At 43.4% G+C, this 20,809-nt stretch overlaps 1 protein-coding gene across 1 annotated transcript in view; it reads left to right on the top strand.

Moving 5' to 3' along the window:
• Positions 1–1,414: 1,414 nt before the first annotated feature.
• The window catches only part of efnb3b (ephrin-B3b), a 92,263-nt gene continuing 72,868 nt past the window's right edge, over positions 1,415–20,809 (top strand). The window contains 1 exon segment of the mRNA XM_059354844.1: positions 1,415–2,819. Coding sequence (XP_059210827.1) covers positions 2,671–2,819 — 149 coding nt within the window. The 5' untranslated portion in view covers positions 1,415–2,670.

The raw sequence follows: 20,809 nt of genomic DNA, 5'->3' as shown, positions 1-20,809 counted from the left end.
AACATCCTCCTAAATGCTCACTTCTTTCAAACCCCACACCTCCAATAAGTAAAGCAGGCTCGCTGCTAAAAATGTCTCAAGCCCAAAGCCAAGATAGCCCTGTTGACATCACTGTGATTTCATCTTTTTTCTTTTTTTTTTAAATTCAGAAAGTCCCCATCATAGCCACAAAATACATTATACAACTGTTTTTACACGTTAAACTGAACTGCATGAGTAAACCTGGTGGAGTGCTCCTTTAAAGACTTCTAGGTTATTGTCTCAGTTGTCTTATCAGTCTGATTTCAGCAGGACAGTATGTGAAAGCAGTGTAACACATTTGTTCCCAGGTGTAAAACGATAACAAGGACCCCAGATATCACAGAGATATACCACTCTTTTATCTCAGATATCACAGAAAGTGTGGTGGGATGGACAAAGAGTGTGTATAACTCGATTATTGTAGGATGAAATATTTAATTTGGTTTAATAACAGTGGTCTGGCAGGGTACACCATCACTCTGTTTTACAGTGCACTATATCTACCACATGGGGGCAGTACAGCCACAGTTTTGACCTCCAGTCCCCAACTTATACATGTTTCTGTGTGTGTGTGTGTGTGTGTGTGTGTGTGTGTGTGTGTAACAGTGTAGAAGTGAATCAATGTCAGTGTTCTTGTAGGCCAGGGCCTCAGTGTAAACAGTGGTGTGTGTGGCCCTCAGTGGGGCCTGTCACCCGGCTCGTCCTGTACCTCATCAAGCGGACTTTGAAGTGCTGCTGCTGGATGCTGGGACTCTTCCCCAGCTGTCAACGAGAGGACGGAGGGAGAAAGAGAGAGAGAAAGAGAAAGGCCACATCCTCCCACGCTGAGAGGGGATTCTTTTTGTTTAGACTGGGCTGCAGACTTATGAGGTGAATCCAGGCCAGTGATCATGTGTGACATCATAGTTTCAAAACATTTTCCAAAAATATGCAAGTTACAGTGTAATATTTAAACTATTCTAATAATATTCCATTTATACACCTATAGTGAGCTCATACTGTACCTGGAGGCATATTTTATTTTTAATAAACCTTCAATACTCCTATAGGGACTTAAAGCTTGGCTGACATTTATATCCTTCTAATATTCCAGATGGATTTTTTCAGTTGTGCCACATGTGATGCCCGCTAGATGCATTGAGGGCGCTCTTGCTCTTCCATCATGGCGTTGAGCGGAGGGGGGCGCACGTTAGTGAGCGTCCAGAGGTGTGTGTGTGTGTGTGTGTGTGTGTGTGTGTGTTGGGGGTGGAGGGGGGTGTCTTCAGCTTTTTTGAAAGGAGGCAGAATAGAGCACCAGGGAGTCCAGAGGTCCGAGTCGGGGGGCCCCTGAAACTCAGAGAGGAGGAGGAGTGAGGAGTTGCTGAAAGGGACTCGATACCGCCCCCCGAAAAAGCCTGGAAGAATTGCGCTCCGTCAGTGCGCCCTGCCTGCCAGTCGGAGGATGGGGATTTTTTTTCCATTCATCCACGTCCCCTTTTTCCCTCCTCCTTCTCTCAAACAAGCCAGTCGGTCTGTCAATGTGCTGCGAGCATTAGGGCAAGTCAAACCAGTGGGATTTTGAGGCAGAGAGACGGATGAGATAACGAATGAAGCGCTTTTCCTCCGGCCGAGAAGCGAATCCAAATGATGCGCTACATCAGATAGGCGTCGATTTCCAACCGGGACTGATGCTCACAACTCGCATCTTATTTTTTTAATCACTTCACAAGTTTCGAGTCGGCCTTTTTGCGACATTATGAGAGTGGGGATGCTTTTCTAGCGCTTTGGTTTGTTTCTCGCAGTTTTCTCGTGCTGTGAATTGATTCTTGGACTCCTCATTGATTTGGATCCGGATTTTTTTTTATTTTATTTTCAACAAATCCATTGCATAAGGATTTGCGGATTTACAACCCGTGCTGAACCGGTGTGTTTTTTTATTTTCTATTTTTACAAAGGAGAATAAGGATTGCAATGCGCATTGACTAAGCCCACCGAGCATCAACATGTCTTTATGAGGATGGAGCTGTGGACACGAGTGACATCTTTTCCGTTTTAAACGTTACCTTCACAGTTTTTGGTCTCATATCGACTGTTTTCTTCTCACTGACTCAATATATTTCTTCTCAGTCCAGCCTAATATGTTGGAAGGTAGATCTTCTTTCGAGAAAACAAGGTAATGGGAGAGAAATCACACAGAGTCGGCACAGAGAACAAGGGAACATTGTTCGGAAAAAGACAATTAGGGCGCACCGAAAGGCAACAGAAATAGCTCCTGGGTGGCGATAAATTTGAGAAAATTCGATTCAGTGGAGTTATATTTGAGCTGAGGAGCACTGCTTTGGAAAAAGGAGGACTAATGACAAATTAATGGGAAAGTCATGGGATTGGCACTGAAATAGTACGACCGTGGACGCGCAGAAAAACCGTCGTATTTGGAGATCCAGACGCACGGATTGAACAAGTTTCTCCTGCACATTTCGGTCTGATTTTGCTTTGATCCAGTCCAATTTGATGAATAGTGGATCCATGAGGTTGTATACAGCGGGCTTTCACTCCACACTTTGACTGCCTCTACCTATAGCCTGCTCGGCTGTAGTCGCACATCCATTGTTTTGAGAATCTCCTTGCTACAGCATTGAAAACACAGAAAATATTGCCCATTGCTTTTAAATGGGGCTGCATATGCTGGGTGTCAGGGTTGAAATGGCGTGTCGAGGAAGTGGGAATGGATTGTGGATCCTGCTGATATTCGTACTGGATTTACTGGGGACGACGGCCAGCAATATGGAGCCCATCTACTGGAATTCCCTGAACGAAAGGTAAGACCACAACATTTTACTGGTCGCTTAATTGCAGGTTTGAACTCGGAAGTTTCCAGCCCACTAAAGGGAAAAAACAGCTCGATAATTACTTTAATTGCATTTTCGAGGTGTGACATGCAACTTCTGCTAAGAAAAGACAACATTTAATGAATGCAAGTAACTCTAAGTGTCTGGTAGTAACACACAAAACACCATAAAGTTTGATAAGGTCTGCAATTCACTGTTTTTTTAAAAAAAAACAATTTCCTTGCACTTACCCCCATAATTCCATAATTTTTGTATGCAGTCTAACAGGGCTTCAATTTAAACAGTGTAATTAGTAATAAGTGTATACACCTTGAGCTGGAGCAGGCTGTTCTGTTTCACAGCTGTTCTGAATTTGTCACTCACATTGATTACTGTGGGTAATCCAGCTGTTGGTATTAGTGAAGTCCCTGTAAGTTGCAGGCAGACACTCAGTTCGCAGTTTGTATGATAATAAAAAACGTGTGTGTGATGCTCTAATTGCTGTTGCAGGATGACCTTGATTAAAGTCTAGGCCTCGGCCCGCAGGCCTCTCAAACACCCCGTCTGCCCACTCGGCCACGCTCATTTGCATATTTCCTTTCCTCTGGAGAAGGTGTCAGGCATTAGCTGAGGAAATGTCATTTTAAACACCTCTCTGCCGTCCGGCTTTAACGACCAACAACGCTTTTCTCACACCTCTGCCAATTTCCCAGTGTCTGAATAGACACCCGGTGGCAGTTAAGGGGGGCTGGAGAATAACAAGGAGGCTTGTATGGAGGTGAAGGGGTGGTTTTAGTGACACTAGGCTTCAACTCTGCAAATTCTTACTACATTTGTGAGGGCAAAACTAGAGCGATGACATTTTATGTATTTCGGCATCAAGATAGCTGATTGTTAGGTCTCACTTCCAGGTTGTCTCATACTGACGCCTGGGGTCGTTACTACCACTGCTTCCGTATTTGACGTCCCTTTGATAAACAGTGTATGAGGACAAGCAAAGAATCAGTTAAAGGGAACATTTGTTGTGGTAGCTGCCATTTCTTGAACCTTCGGCCACAACCTTGATTCCAAAAAAAGTTGGTACGCCGTGTAAGCTAAATAAAAAACAGAATACATCAGAATTGTGCATTTTTACAAAAAACAAAAGTGTATCTGTTTGAACATTAGCTTTTGTATTCAATTAAATATGTGTCAAAAAGGATTAACGAATTATCCTTAGGTTTTATTTATGTTTTAGACAATGTCCCAACTTTTGCAGTCGGGGTTGTGCACTTTGCTACAAAAGTAAATGTAGACTCACTTAGGCTTACTGTAGCAGTCTACCAAACCTTACCACCCCCAGCTCGCACCCATGCCAGTGGCTCTTTTTCTTTTTCTTCGAGTCTAACAGGTTTTTAATGTGCTGTAGGCTATGGCCAGCCCAGTCTCTCCCCTCTCCACAGATGTGACTGTGCGTGGGCCCCCGCTGTGGAGCCAGGCATGAAGCCCTTAATGAGGCCTTTTTGTCAGCAGTGGGTGGATTCACCCAACAGGGAGTAGAGTTGGACACGGGAGGGTAATTTTCACTGAGAAGCTAACAGCTCGGGCTTTTGAGGCCTTCCAGGTGATTCCACGCTATTGTCTCCTAATGGAGTTTAGTGTTAGGTGGGTGTCAGGGCTTAGTGAATGGGCCTGGCCGGCAATTAGAGGGGTGGTGGCTTCGACGCCAGACTCTGTAGTCATTTCCACAGATTTGCTCACTCATATATTCAAAATACAAAGCCTATTGTATACTATGAAGCTTATTCATGAAGCTTACTATTCATAGTTAATCAGCTTAGTGATTCCTCCAGTTTATTTTCTTGGCCCTTCTACACACTTCCCTGTACTTGCTTCTCTTTCGGTGTCTGCATGACGCGAGCAGTACTTTAGTTTCTGCAGCCTCGGGGCAAAATAGGTTTTGGCCCTGGGCTGAAATATGTTAAGAGCCCATGCTTGTCCAAATAGTGCGCTTCTTCCAAGGACAAAGTCCTGAGCCCACACACATCTGGTTTGTAGTTCTGAAATGAGGCACAAAGTAAGCAGAAGCAGTAGTGTGTATCAATCAGGTGCAGGAGGCATGTATGGTTCACATCTTGTCTGTGTAGCAAATGGACTGTCACATTGTTAACCTCCAGACCTCTGCTGGATGCTCTGCTTTGAAGTTTCCACTGTCCACCTGCAGCTCCCCTCCACCTCTCCTCCCATCTTTCTTTCCGCCTCTGTGAGCAATCTCCAGCTCCTTCTCTCTTTCACACCTTTCACCCTCTTTCTTAGATTTTTCTTTCTCTCGTGATGCCTCTATTTCTTGTCTTCTGGCTTCCTCCACCACCATCATCTCCGACCTTCTCCCCCCCTCTTCCTTTTTTTCCCTGCTCCTGTCACTTCCCGTCTGTCTCTATCTCTACCTCGCTCCGTCATTCCCCCACCCCTCCGGTGCAGTGACCAGACGTAGCAAATTGGAAACATGTGTCACATCCAGCCACTAATTATAGCGCTACAGCAGCCACTGACCCTCCCAAAGATGTGTTCGGAGTGACAGAGGTGAAGAAGAAAAGAAGGCACTTGTGGATGTAGTGGAAGATAGCCTCTGATTAATTCCCAGAATTCATAATATATAAAATGAGCATGCTGACGTAAGTTACAGTAAGGTTTACCTTTAAAAAGCTTACGGCCATCAAATGGTGCATCCACCCTTTTATTGACTGCTCCATCAGTTGGAATTACTACAGCCCGCCGGAAAGAGAAGAGACAGAGGTGTGCGGGGAGGAATATAAACAGAGACAGGTGCCAGGAGGTGAATGGGAAACAGAAGGAGCAGTAGAGAGAGCAGAGGGGGGTAGAGACAGTCCTAACCCTAAGTAAATCAATACCAGTTAAGTCTCAAGTGCCAATACAGGTTCTGCTTGAGGAAGAAAGAACTGAACCAGAACGATCACCTTGGGAAGAGCTTCCCCCACAGACATACATTATCCTTATCTCAGCATCTCCTATTATCGGCCTTACACGGACGCCCTAATGAAAGATCGAATCTTACATTACTGCTCAGGAGTTTGGGGAGGGGGTGCTGGGGTGGCAGGTGACCCACCACACACACATATGCACACATGGGATCAAAGACTGCTGGACACACACATAGAAAATGAATTTAGTGTTGGCTTTGGTCACTCCTCTGATCATAGCATATGGTGTTTTGTAGTTTTTGGCGCTTTTGCAAGTTTGATTTCAGTGTCTGTTCTCAAGGCCAAAACCTCTCATTCACCCCTCCCGCTGCTCACAGCTCCTCTCTTCCTCTTTTTCCCCTCTTTCCATACTTTCGTAAACGGCTGTAGATTATTGTAAACTGCTGCTGAGGGTGGGCGTCTCCTCGCTCGGCGCTCGCGGTGACTTGTAATACAACTATTCCCCCTAAGATCCACATTAAAATTTAATCCCCCCTTCCCGTTTCTCAATAATTCATTAATCGCCGGCTAATTGGCGCCGGATAAAAGACTAGCTAACTGGGCTAAGTGTTTCAACTACAAAAAACCAGAGAAAAGACTAAAAAAAAAATCACTGGAAATCTTCTTGGCGAGGGGATTCGCGGAGAGTGGAATAAGTGTTAGTGGGTCAAACAGGGTGTCATATCAAAGGAGCACCCGTTTATTGATTGTTTGTATGTTTGAAACTCCACACCCGGTTTCACCCTCGTAAAATCCACCCGTAGGTCTCCCCTTCATGAATAATGCATGCATGCACCGAGGCTTTTCTGGGCTGTGTGGATAAGTAAGCAGGAGTCTGGTAAGCCTACACGCATCCTTAGGCTAAATGATTAGAGAATATCCACTGGGTAGTTTTTTTTTTTTTTTAATTTTAGGAGCGAGGGAGTGTAAAAACAAGAGAAAGTATGTAGTGGAGAGAAGAATATGAACCATACTGCCCGAGCTGCCTGTTAAAGAGAGCAGCCACCCCCACCCCCCCTTCTCCCCTCTCACTCCCTTTCTCTTGCTACCTCCCTCTCCCTTGGTGAAAAAGAGGAGTGTGTGTAAGTTTACGAGCTGAGAGCAACAGGAGCTGTGAAAAGAAGTTTCAGCTGATGTGGCAGAATGGAAAGGCCAATGGAAGGAGAGGAGAAGGCAACCCGGCCAAAGGCTGGAATCTTTTTCTTTCTTTGTTTTAGATGGACACAGGTATGCTGTGAAAATAGACACACGTGAGCAGACTGGTCTATTGAAGCCGCATGCTTCCAACAGATGCCGCACACACGTAAAAGACACCCAGGGGGCTCGACCTCCCCTCCCATCTTTGTTGGACACATGTAAAGAGTGTGGTCCTAATGTATCTCTTTTGTTGCAAGTGAGCATTAAACACGAGGCGGTAAACACAGAAGGGCAGATGTGCGCACACACACGCACACACACACACACACACACACACACAGGAGAGGTGAGGAAATTGGCAGGCGTCACGGATCGTTGTTCCACTCGGAATTCATTCATTATTTTATCACTCGATTATAAGTTTATTTGGCAGGGGCAGTGCACATTCATCAACATCATAACAGCTATAAAGTGCTGTTGTAAATATGCTGGGGTTAGCTAAAGAACTAATTTACTTCCCCAGTCCCCGGGGCTTTAGAAGTGACTTTGGGATTTTAGTAATTGTTAAAAGTGCTGATGATTAGGATGAAGGAGATTAAAAGCGTGTGGCTGGCTGAGCTGGTTCAGAATGTTGGAACACATGCACAAACAAGCAACTTTCTTCCCGGGAAACACACAAACGCGACCACTCGCACATTCACAATGGAAGCGGTGGTAACAGTAATCCGGGCCCTAGGTCTGAAGGGGTCACATGTGTCCCAGCATCACTGGGCAGATTGCCCTGGGTGGCTGAACCCAGAGCCCCTTAGGAAAGCCAGACAGCACACATGCACACACATTGGCCTCTCATTAGCTTGCTTCACAGCACACCCTGCCTAAGCAGGATCATCCAATCCTCCTGGCAGCATTTGGACTAGGCCAGGTCAATCCTCCTCCCCCCGGGTGACACAGAGAAGTGCACTGGTGGGATGAGGAGCCAGTATAAAAGTGTGTGGACTGTATAGATGGTGTGCAATGTACAGGCAACCTCGTCACACACCTTCTCTCTCCTTTTAGTCACGTTCCGGTCTCGTAGCCCTGCGTCCCCCCCCCCCCACCCTTCACTTTTGTTTATGTTCAGTATCACGAGACTCTCAGCTCAACCGCTGCCCTGCACATCTCCGCAATATTGGGCTGGGCTGCAGCAGCTACTGTGGCTTCGGCGTCGTTCCAGATAAACAGGATAGCAGTGGGAGGGAATTGACGCTCTTGTACTTTCTGTGTGTTTGTCCGTGTGTGTGTATTCTGGTTTGTGACAGAGGATGTGCTGGTATGTGTGTGTTTGTGCCATGAATACTAAATTGTGCGTTAGGATCTCCAAGCTCCAAGTCATTCTGATGAATGCCATGTGCTCTGCACGGCAAAAAGGCCATCTAGTCTGTAATTGTAATTGTTGTCTTTAGACTTTAATTTTTTTCCCAAATCTGCCACTGTAAAATAATTTTCAGAACAAATCAGTATTTTTTCGAGTAGAGTTGAACATTTCTTAAGTCCAGTGCAGCAACCTGCATTATTCTCACTTCTTTGAAGATACAGACACTAATTCTTGAAATATTTTTCAACAAAGGCTGATTTTCAATAGAAGAAGTTTAAGACATTTTTTCTAGAAAATGGTGTTTTTAAAGGAAACAATCTCCATCCACCAAGCGATTAGCACCTTTTCAGAGGTTATCTCCGTCCACACTAACACACGTGATTACTCATGTCACATGTGAGGATGATAAAGCAGCAGAACATGGCAACTGACACGAATCACTTGACTAACGGCCTGCCTCCTGCGCATGTAGGCAGCAGAGGCATTATGAAATGCAGAATTTAACTGCAAAACAGCTGCTAGCATAGACAACAAGGTCAGCAACACCTGTAATTCATTATCCATGTTGAATTAACCAGGATGTTCGCATGAACAGTTTGTAGTCATTTTGTAGGAAAAGTAATGCACTGAATTTTGTAGCTGTCCAATCAAGTCACAAGACAGTGATGGCATTAAGGGCATGCGGAAAGAACAACCAGGGCTTTAACCCAGAAGACTGGTGTTTGTGTCCTGTTGAAAACTTTGTATCTCATGTTCTACATCACCAACGTAACTGTATGTTCTGTATGTAAGCAGTTATTTTAACCTTAACCTGTTTTTTTTCCCCGAACCACGTATCCATGTCACTTTAGCAATGCGTGTTAAACAGTGAGCATTATTTCATAAGATATCAAGTTTCATCAGAAATTTAATCTGTTCATGAGAATAAGTTGAATTAACCACTAAAGGCTGAAGTTTGTTTTCTGGTATAGAACCATGTGCTTGAGGCCTAATTAATCAGGAATGGACACATCTTTACTGATAAGACCTGATCAGGAAGTGTTTTGTCTCCATTTCCCGCCCGTCCAAACTAAAATGCAACCCAGCGTTTCCAGCAGCATTGTTTAAAGTCTAGATTTAGCCTCAAAGAGAAAGGACTTAATTCAAAGGGGATTGTTTTGCATTGTGTGTTCAGTCTTTTCACACCTGTCTCCCCTCAAGCAACATCAAGGCGGAGCCTCCTTTGCATAGCCCTACACATGGTTATGCAGAACTTGTAAAATGCAAAACAAAAGACAAATGCTTCATCCTCTTATCTCCCAGTCACCTCCTCAGCAGCCAGAGTTCATTACAGTTTCAGCCGCAGTGCTCCCCGTCACTTTCATCCGCGCCGAAACTCCATCACTCTCCTTTCGCCGTCTGCCAGTGGACGTCAGCGCGCCGCTTTGATTGGACGCCGGCCCAAAATGGTTTTGTAACTGAATGTTAAGGAGAGAGAGAGTGTGCGTCTACACAAGAGAGACAAATGAGCGGGTCTGCTGTTGGACAGCTGTGCCTTGTCACAGCTGAAGTTTTGGCAAACAACTTGGACCGATATGAGCAAGAGGGCAGAAATAGAAGAAGTGGGTGTTGTCAGGGCGAGATGAGGGGAAGATAGAGGGGAGAGGAGGAGAGACGGAAACAAAAAGCATGAACGACAGTGAGCGAAGGCGAGTTAAGAGAGAGATGGATGGTTTGACAGTAGTACTGGCTGATGTGACACAGCCCAGACAGGGAGAGTGACTGATGATCTATAGGTCACCACCATGACTAGCTGCTTCCTGCTCACATACAAGCGAGCCGGCCCCTCATTCCTCATTACTGACACGTCCCATAATATTTATCCCTGTGAAGTCCAGCATGAAACCTGGTAAGCTTTAAAGGAATTCATTGACTTTTTGGGCAGAATGAACTCTTTGATCAACTTAGCATGGAGCGATTAAGAGACTGGCAGCTGTTTCCCTTCTCTGTATTTACAGTTTATAAGATGAGAGGAGATGCTGCAAACACACACTGTGCTTAAACTTCACACACTGTGTGTATGCAGGGCTAACGGAGGCAGAAGTGATGCCAAATGCCTCGTAGCAGAACAATGTGTTGATGGACTTAATTTGCCAAAAGCTAAATCAATTCCTTTAAAAGAAAGCTCTTCTGTTCCACTGTATAATCAATATTTGAAGTTCATTGCACTCCGGGATGAAGTGTTGTAATTTACATCTTCTTGTGAACCCACCTTTTCATTTTATAAAAAGAATGTGCTGTATTCATGGGAGGATAATGAGACTATGGGCCCCTGAGCACAGACATGGAAAAGGCCCCACTACGTCTCATGCATAGGAGTGAGACACACAGAGTTATAGTTGTTTAGCCTCTTTTTGTAGTCACTGGGCGTCTCTTTGTAGTTCTTTTTGTCTCTTTGTGTTCGTTTTTGTCTCTTTTTAGTCATTTTGGGCCTCTTGATGGTTGCTGTGAGTCTGTTGTCTGTGGTTGTTCTGGCCCTTTTTATAGTCATTTTGCATCTCATAGTGATTTTATGTCTCTTGGAGGTTGTCTGGCCCCTTCTTATAGTCGGGTCTCTTTGTAGTTCTTTTGTGTCACTGTAGTTATGTTTTTGGTGTGGTCGTTTTGCACCTTTCCATAGTATATACCGTTGAGGTGATGGTCAAGGGGGCCTCTGTGCCTGGTATGTCCATTCAGTAATCCATCTAAGGCTGTATTGTGTGTGGGGAAAAGAGGGATAATACTACAGTGAATGCAAGTTTTTCCTAGACAGAGTAAGAGTGTTATTCAGAAGTCAACTTTCATTCCAGTCTTTTGAGGCTACAGTCAAATGGTGTCTCTGCCTCGTCTTTGATGGATTTCATCCTTTGCGATTGTTGGCGAGTCGAGAAGTCTTCGCTCTTTGATTCTGCAAAACACACTCCAAAACCTGACACTCGCCAGGATGCTTCCTTTTTATTGTACTCCATTGTAGCAGAGGTGGAACACAACCTCGCAAAGTCATGTTGAGAATAACAAAAAAAATGCACTGTCAAATGGTGAAATGGACCTAGAAATGCGAGGCACAGAGCCGGTGGCTGCTTATGTTTGTGATGAAGTGGCTACAGGTGGCGTTTGTCTTTAAATATCTTACTTTACATTTATATTTTTGGCATTAGAAGATGCCATCCAGAGATTTGCAGAAATACACAGAGCCGCTAAAGTAAGCATACATGAATCACTGTGCCTGCAAGGAGCCTGGTAACAAAGCAAAGCAACGATTCACTGCTCAACTACAAAACAATGCTTTTATTTGTGTGGGGGGTGGTTAGAGGGGGTGTGGATCCTCTGGCTGTTGCGCTAGATGTTTGGTCTCCTGTGTGGGAGATGTGGAGACCTGTTACTCTAAAGCATCTTAGCTTTAAGATTATCTTTACCCATTGACTTACATGATCCTCATGCTAAGAGGCTTTGGTAGGGAACCTCATCCTGCTCGTCTCCTGCTGCTATAATGACCAATCGTCTTCAAACTTGGCTTTGCAATAAACAAACACATTCATTACCCCATAGGAGCATGGGCCTACTTCTCTACCTCACATCCTTTGTAATATTCTCCATCACTAACGCCCAGCACCTTGATTATTTTTCCAGGCTTCTGGCTTTCTTCTCCTCAGATTCTTGTGTGTGCGTGTGTGTGTGCCTGTGTGAACATATGCATAGCTCTAATTAGGAGGTAAAAGACCGTACAGCGAGCGTAGTCCATCTGGCTTTGGCATTAGCCCATCGTTGTTACAGTCTATGGGGAAACTGACCTTGGCTAGCTGCACAGGGGGAAGAAAATCCTGCTCCATTTCCTGGGTTCTGCATTAAATATAATTTAAGTAGGATTGACGTTAGAAATGCACGATTAAGATGGTTGTGTGAGATTAGGATGAGTTCTGGATGCAGGAAGTTTGGGCTACGTGTGGGGTAGCTTAGCTGTCACTGAAAGTTAGCAGTGTAGCACATGCTGAGATGGAAGCTAGCACATGCCAAGTGTTTTGTTTCCATTTGTATGCTGTATTTCCTCCCCCTGACATAAACGACAATGTAAAAAAAGTTTGAGTCTTTATGGAATGCTGAGCAAAGCTAATCACCACCTGGCTCTACTTATATACGCTTAGACAGCTTAATTACATACTTAATGCCTTTGTTAATGTCATGTTAAAAAAAGCTGTTTTCTCATATCAACTCCAAATAATGCCCAGAGATTCAGGTCTGGAATTTCTCGATCACTCATGTAGTACATAACAGGAGACTGTTCATGTTTGTTTTAGGTAAGGGCTGATACCTAGGTAACGAAGACTTTTCTTTGGATTTCTGATTATTTTAGCTTCGGCTGTTGCTGACAGAAGTCCCCGAATATCTTCAATTGGACATTTTCCCCAGTGTCTTTGTGTTAGTGGCCCTTTTAATTCACCCTCTGATGTTTTTTATGATATAAATTGTCCCGACAATGACTTGGACACTTGAATTCTCACATACAGGTCCTCCGGGTGATTTAGTGCATGTGTTACTGTCTCACTTTGGCATCAGCCTGCTTACATTTTTCTCTTTTGGACTGAGACAATCCAGCCTCCTGGGTTTATGAACCTCTTTTTCAAACCTGCATTGGATAAACTCTGAAATGCATGGTTGTCAAACTACAACAAGGCTGTTTCTTCCACTTCCTGAAAAGCGGACATTTTGCCGATAAAAATATTTCAACCTGAAGCGACGATTTAAGGCCGAACACGAAAGCAAACTAGCTGAATGCTTCCAAATGGCTTCTTTTTTTCTTTTTTTTTTTTCAGTATATGGAGTGCGGCGCTGCGCTTTGTTGTCTAGAACAAGTAACTCTAACAAGATCCATCTTGTATAGAAAAGAGCGGTGAAGTGGATTGTTGTTGCCCCGTCCACATGCCATCATCTGATACCCCGGCGCTGGCTATAATACACGACTCAGTGCGCGCTTGAAGCGACAGAGCTGCTTTTTAGCGGTTTTACCCTCATTTTCTGTCTCTCTCTCTCTCTCTTTCTCCCTCTCTCTTGCCTTTGTCCTCATGTCTTGCAGCCAGCGTTAACACACACCAGCATTCACTAGCACACACACAGCCAGGCATGCATGCACACAGTGGAGGGCTTGTATATACACACATGCATGCACAGATGAAAAATGTTATTGCTCTCAGTGCTGGAAAAAGTCCAAGTGGAGGGGTAGAGTTTCTTCAGAGGTACACTCCAACCCCCCCTTCTCTCTCTCCGTCAGTAGCATATCCCTCCTTCCTTCCACTCTTCCTTCTCTACTCTCTCTCCCTCCTTCACTTCATCCTCCTCCCTCTGCTCCCTGTGAACAAAAGAGCCCCCCCGCTCCCTCAGCCAGCGCTTCCACTGAAAGCCCTCACACACACTCAGCTCTCCGGCTTCGCACTCTCCCACACGCACTCTTACCCCTCTTGTCGTCTGTAAAACCAGTCCACTTCTCCGCACTAATCCCCCCCTTCATTCCTTTTGTCTTTTCTTTCACTTTCTCTCTCATTGCCCGCCTCACCACCAGTGTGCATTTCCGTCTCCACATATCCAAGCCGTTATCATGTTACAGCTAGTTGGCAGACAGTAAAATTTATTCCCTTCTTTTTAAAAAAATGCTTTCATCTTTTTGTCTTCTTCTCTTTCTCCCTTTTCCCAATCTGGGAATCCTTTTTTTTCTTCTTGGTGGGTGGTTTTTGATGTGTAGTCTCTGTTTCTCCTCATTCGCTCATCACTGTCCAGCAGTAAATAGGTCCTCTGTAGTGAAGACAGGATGAATAATCATGATTGCCTATCACTGCGGTGTCAAAGTCATTTGGGAGGAACTGTGAGCCAGAGCTCGGGCCTGCGCGCACACACACACACACACACACACGTACACGTGCACACAGACATACCTACATGCATGAGCAGATGTACCACTCCCTCAAAATTCTCAGGAAATCAGGAAGCCATTCCCTCATTAGCTATCCCGTCCTCTGAGCTCCCTTCCAAAAAATGTTCTTACTCTTTATCAGTCTTTCTCTCCTTCAGAGTGCAGCTGTATTGCAGGTCCCCAGCCACAGGAGGGGGAGAAAAAAAAAACAGATGGAGCGCCCTCCTTTCTTCCTTTCTTTCATCCTTTCTTCCCTTTCTCCCTACTTCCCCACAAAGAAAATCAAGCCAGAAGAATGCTGGCGTGCAGGGGGGGAAAAGGGGGAGATGGGACGGGACAAAAGCCTTCCTTTTCGACAGTCTCCCTTTGGTTTTCAGTTGATGGATGGGTGGCACGACTGTGGGTCACTGTGCCGAACATGTGCAGCCCCGTACCTTGTGCATGGATGCGTGTTCATGCATACATGTGTGTTATTTCCATTGAGAACTCTCAAAGTGAGCGTGTGTGTCATGGTAAAACTAACACACACACCTGCAGGATTCATTTAAAGCCTTGAAAGTTTGAAAATTGCTTAAATGTTTTCAAGGTTTGAAGCGGCTCAAATTCGAATATACTCAACATAATTTGGTGTTTTCATCTACACAACCACTCATGTAATTATTCAGTTGCATTTATAGTAACAATTTTGATGTCAGGTTGTTCTTATGAATGGCTTGTAGTGATTCTTGCGAGGCAGAGAGGAGATACAAACAAATCCAGGAGTTTAATCAAAAAACCCTAACCTTGGTCTTTTTACCTAATCTTAGCTAAGTTCTTTGTGTCTAAAATTAACTGTTTCACAGCATTAATGTCTTTTTAACAGTGATCATCAGGTGTTAATGTGTGAAAGCAACGCTTGTCATTTGTCATATTTCCAAGAATCTCAAACAAATCTCACTGAAAAAGTTTTTGTAAGAAATCATATCAATTATTAATGAGAATATGTTGTAAATTAAATGACGAGTCTGGACTTTTTGGTTTAGGTTCATACAGCATCATAGTGTCCATATCAATACACAGATGCCAAATATGGATATGTTGTTATATAAATGATTATATTACAAATGAAACTTTTTCAGGGCTTTTACCTGGTTAAATAAATGATATATATGTGGTGCTACCTTTAAATGCTTTATTTGATTTCAACAATTTTAACAATAACTTACTTTCAAACTGTTGCTGAAGGGCTTGCAAAACTTTTTTGTGTTTTTGTGTTCTTCAAAAATACCTGTACAGTAGTCCATACATGTTTGTATTCAGTGAAGTTGGACTATGTAGATGTAATACTAACAGTTTTTCAGATGCATGCAACTTTAATGACAGTTTGGTCAGTTTTTCTGCTTTACAATCCAATTTTGACGCAAGATGAACAGACTGAAAACTTTATCTTATTAGAGATATAAGATAAAAAGATTATCAGGACAAAGACGGACACAATATCCAGTCAAAAAGTAATACATGTTATGGCAATACACACAAAATTATCATATTGTGATCATGTGTATCGTATCAGAAGGCCTCTGGTGATTAGATCCCTTAAAAGTGTCTGGAAAGTGCTTGAATTTTGCTATTAAGAAGCTGTTTAAAGCCTACTCAGCTGCTGTGGTGTTTGTGTTTGGTTCCTCATTCTGTGTGCTTCAGTCGAGCCACTGGTCCCAGTTAGGCCTTTCCCATCTGGAACCTTAGTCCTGGGTGGCCGTTTTATATGTGTGTGTGGCGAGTGTGTACACAGCTGAGCAGTGCAGCACGTCCAGCCTCTGTGTACACTCTGGCAGTTGGTAAATCACACATATTATCTGATTTCCCAAAAGCTTAAACATAGCTGCTTTCGAGCAGCTAAAAACAATGCCGCTATCATGCATAAGTGCTGTAATTCAACTGTTTTTCATGTTATCTCCTTTTAATCAAAACCTTTGCTTTCTCCTTATGTTTCCTCTTAAATGTAATCACTCTTGTGACGGGCGAGCTAACTCTATTATGGTGGTACTTAGCTAGAACAAAAGAATTCACTCAAGGTCTTGTTTTAAGTGCTTCTGTACCCTCATGATGCCCTTGCATGCTGAATAGACTTTTTTGTGTGCATGTGTGTGTGCGCCTGCTAGTGTGCAAGTGTGATTGTGTGGATATCAGGCATGCGTCATGCGTGGGTGCGTGCACTTGTGTACATGCCCTGCGTGGGTTTGTGTACACCCTCCCCTGCTGCTTACCACCCCCTACCCCCCCCACCCCTCCATTGCCGCATTAAGCATTATTTGCAAAACAACACAATCATGTGAGACAAAGCAAGGTTTCTGGGCGAGCATGAAAAGAGAGCGTGAAAACAACAGAAACTGGCCTGTACCACTTGACCCTATCAAGGGGGGAGGAGGGGGGAGGGAGGAAGGGTGATGAGGTGGTGAGGGGGAGGATTGTAAACCAGGGGAGAGATAATCCCTCCAGCCACAGCGGCCTCCGTGTGCTCGGGCTCTAACGTGGCGTGCTGGGCTGTCAATCACTCAACAAAGCTGTCTGTAAGGGGATTATGAACCCACAGACCCTCCCTCCTCTCCCTCGCCCCTCTCTTTTCTCCTCCCATTGCCTTTTCCCCTCTCTTCTTCTGTCCATTCATTTCCCCCCTCGTTCTCCAAAGCCATCTCTTGCATCCTGCCCCTGTTTTCCACCTTCAAACCTGCCTGTCAGTCCCCTTGTCCGCTGTCCCCTCGCTACAAAGTGCGTCTTTCTCCCAACACCCATTTTGCTTTGCTGTCTGAAGCTTAGTTTATCTTCAGCTCTCCATCCGTCCTCCCTCTGTCCTCCGTAAGCCCCATTTCTCTCTCTCTAAAACCCGTCTCACTCTTTCTCTATCTCTTCGTCCCACCCGTGCGTTATGCCTCACCTAGACAAGAGACAGGTGTGTGTGTGTGTGTGTGTGTGTGTGTGTGTGTGTGTGTGTGTCTTGTGTCTGTTTTTAGGAAGTGACAGATGTCCCAAACTAGGACTGAAGAAACACACAATAAAAAGAACTAGAAAAACAAGCAGAGATGAGCACAAGTGCAAATAATCATCAATTCTCATAATTATAATTAAAGGGGTCATATTATGCATTTACAGGTTAACTTGTGGGGCAGTTATGACCATTTTTGGACATTTTATCAACAACAAAAAATTTGAATAATCAACCAATTAATCAGTACTGAAAAGTAAAAAATATTGATAGTTGCTTCAATGGGAAATCAACCTTTGACTATTGATTTCGAGATTAATATGTCATTTTTTGCCAGTTCTTCAGACCAACTGAAAATCGGCGTAGTTTTTAAAAGTGACATATGATGACCTTTTTAAGCTTCATTTTATTAAAGGATTTGGTATTTGTGGTTCCTACTAGAACATGTTTGCATACTTTAATGTTCAAAAACACATTATTTTTCCCATAATGTCTGTCTGAATAAACCTGTATTCACCCTCTGTCTGAAACGCTCCGTTTTAGCACCTGTGTCTTTAAGTCCCTCTCCTCTGATTGGTTTGTATAGCTTGTGCATCTCGTGTCTCTGCACCATCATTGCACTGTAACGGCACATTCAACCTATGTATATATGTGTGTGTGTGTGTGTGTGTGTGTGTGTATATATATATATATATATATATATATATATAGGCACATGGACCTGCTTTATAATCAAAAAAGGAATATGAATGTAACTTTTTACAATATGGAACCTTTCGTCAAAATCATGCTCATTCTTCAAGAAACATATTCCAAAAGATGCATCTTAAAATGCACAATTAGACACAGAACATATTTTTTGCTCGCAATCCTCAATTCACACCTGATTTTTAAGCTTTCTGTCCTTTATGCGGCCTTTGCTGCCTAAAAACACACATGTACCAAGCTGTCATCGGGCTAAATGTCACCTCTCCTATAAATATGATGAATAGCTGGCAGTCCTATCTTATCTCTCCGTCCTTAAACCATGCTGTTTTTAACACCAACCACTGCTTCCAGCAGCTCCTGTGACAGAAGCCCCTCCTCCAGCAGTCACCCTCCATTTAATTCCCTGTTTTTCCTCGCTGACTATCTCTCCATCTATCTGTCTGTTAAATGTCTGTTTAGTTTAAACGTCTGTCAGCGTGGAGTCGAGCTCTCACTTTTCACCTCCTTTAACCGGTTGGCCCACCTGTGGTCCTGCTTAACTCTCACTGTCTCCTTTTGTTTTTAACTTCACTCCTTGTTTTGCCTTCACGATCTCTCTTTTGCTTCCTCTCTGCTCACTGATAATCTGACCAGTTTGGCCAGTAGGTCACGTTTACTGGTTAATCTGCCCCAATCCTTTGCATATTCTTACTGCTTTAATCCAACATCCAGCAGTCATGCTTGCAACGATTTCTCTGTGAAAGAGACTGAAGGCTCAAGGTTTTTACAGTTTAATAGCAACTTTTAATTAATGTTCTGCCATTAATGGTTCCCACTTTTAGGTCACTTATTATTTTTAACTTCTTTTAATGTAATATTTGAAAGGTATTTCTGTGTGTAAAAAGTGATTTTCCTTTGGATCAGTTCTTCAAGGATTTTGTCTCTATTTTGGCTCCAAGTTTTTTTATTATTATTTTATTTTATGTCTTCACGGGCAAGATTTGATTAGCTCTTCATCCACCATAATTTTAAGTCTAATTTCAGTTTATCCACCAGTGTTTTTCATGGCTTGATTTTGACTGCTTGTTAACAATAATAACCCTGAAGGAGAGTATGACGCAAGGAGACTTCAATTTAAAAATGAAAAAAGAAAGAAACTGATGGAGAGATGCTGACATTTAACAACCATTCATTTCACCATTAAAAAAAGCGAGATTCGACAACGACGAAGAGTGAAAGTGAGGGAGATGAGAGACTTAATGTGGGTGACAGGGTTGTTATCTGGCAGGCGGCTGATGGTTTTACCAGCTGTATTATCTTGTGTATCTTATATTGGATTAAGCTTCATTCTCTTACGCGCATCGCACTCTGATTGACACTCTGATTAAAGACATCCATTGGCAGAGACAGAGGGAAGGAGAGGAATGAGAAAGGAGGTTGAGGAAGGGAAAAAGAGGGTGACGAGCAGCACCCACTGATACTGGCTTGACTAGTATTACTTATCAGTCAATGACATAGACTGTGTGAAGGAAGTGGATGTACTCCCTGTGACGTCATCCGTTGGTTTGGAGATGATGGTTCTAAAGCCTCTAGTTAAGCATTTTGGCCATCGACATCTTGTTTTTTGGAACCAGAAGTGGCCATATTTGGATGTGAATGTGGAGCTAGGAAGGAGGATGCTAAGAAACCAGCTAATGCGAGCACTAGCTAGCTAGCGTGGTTAGTAAAGTGCATCTTGAATTCAAAGTGAAGCATGCTAAAGCTTTTTGTACAACTGAAGACTGAATACATTCTTAAGGGACCAATACAAAATTCTATAGACTTCTATACAATTTGACTTCTTTTTATAGACCAATGGAGTCGCCCCCTGCTGGCCATTGGACAGAATGCAGGTTTAGGACGCTTCACTTTTCACAGTTCTGTTTGATCTGTACCAGTGGTGAAGGAAATCACACATTTTACTTAAGTAAAAGCATCATTGCTATAGCTTAGAAGTGCCCTGTTACTAGTAAAGTCCTGCATTTAAAGTCTTACTTAAGTAAAAGTACATAAGTATCATCATTAAAAAATATACTGCACATTATGCAGAAAGGCCCATGTCAAAATAATATCTATATCACTGTTATATAATTAATAGTGAAGGTAATACTACACTAATGTTGCAGCAGCACTAATGTTGCTGAATTTAGGCCCATTAGCCGAGGAGCTTCAGTTATAATAATGCTTCATAATTTATTCGTTGTGTTGTATATAATTATCAAAATCTGCAAAGTCTGATAATTGTAATGGAGTCAAAAGCAAAATACAGGCTTGCAAAATGTAGTGCAGTAGAAGTATAGAGTATCATAAAATATAAATACTCAAGTAAAGTATAGTAACTCAACATTTGAGGTAAATGTGCTTAGTTACATTGCACCACTTGTCAGTCCCACCACTTTATGATGGATGGAGGTAGTCACAGTGTGTTACCTGTTCTCAGTTGCTCTACAGCTCACTGCTCGTACTGTTCCTCCCTGCAATACCGAAAGCTGATCTGCTGACTAAATATGTCGGCATCATGTTGCGTAGAGCTTATTTTATTCATTGCTTATGAAGCGAACTGGAGAACAAATGCTTCACTGCATAGATGCATCACATTAGAAGGCTCCCACTGCTTCACTGGTCTAAAACTTTTAATGTGAAGCAGCAGCAGCACTCTTTGGCGCAATTAAAACGGGCTTACCTGGGCTTATGGAAAAAGGAAAAACAATATAAGTGTCGGCCAAAATAGGCTCGTTTCCTGTTCGGGATGCAAAGAGAGGTGAAAGGCGAGAGGTGAGAGGAGGTGTGAGGTCCGCTTCGGGCAAAAAGCTTCTGGGTAAGAGCTTAAATTCCTGCTTGTGCCTCCAAAAATCCTCTGGCTATAAACAGTATACACACAGCCCAGCAGGTAATTTGTACACATGTAGTGTTTTGAATTAT

Source organism: Centropristis striata, chromosome 17, assembly GCF_030273125.1.
Source record: "Centropristis striata isolate RG_2023a ecotype Rhode Island chromosome 17, C.striata_1.0, whole genome shotgun sequence".
NCBI classification, from domain to species: domain Eukaryota; kingdom Metazoa; phylum Chordata; class Actinopteri; order Perciformes; family Serranidae; genus Centropristis; species Centropristis striata.
Note: the sequence above shows the minus strand (reverse complement) of the source record. Positions and strands in the feature narration are given on the sequence as shown.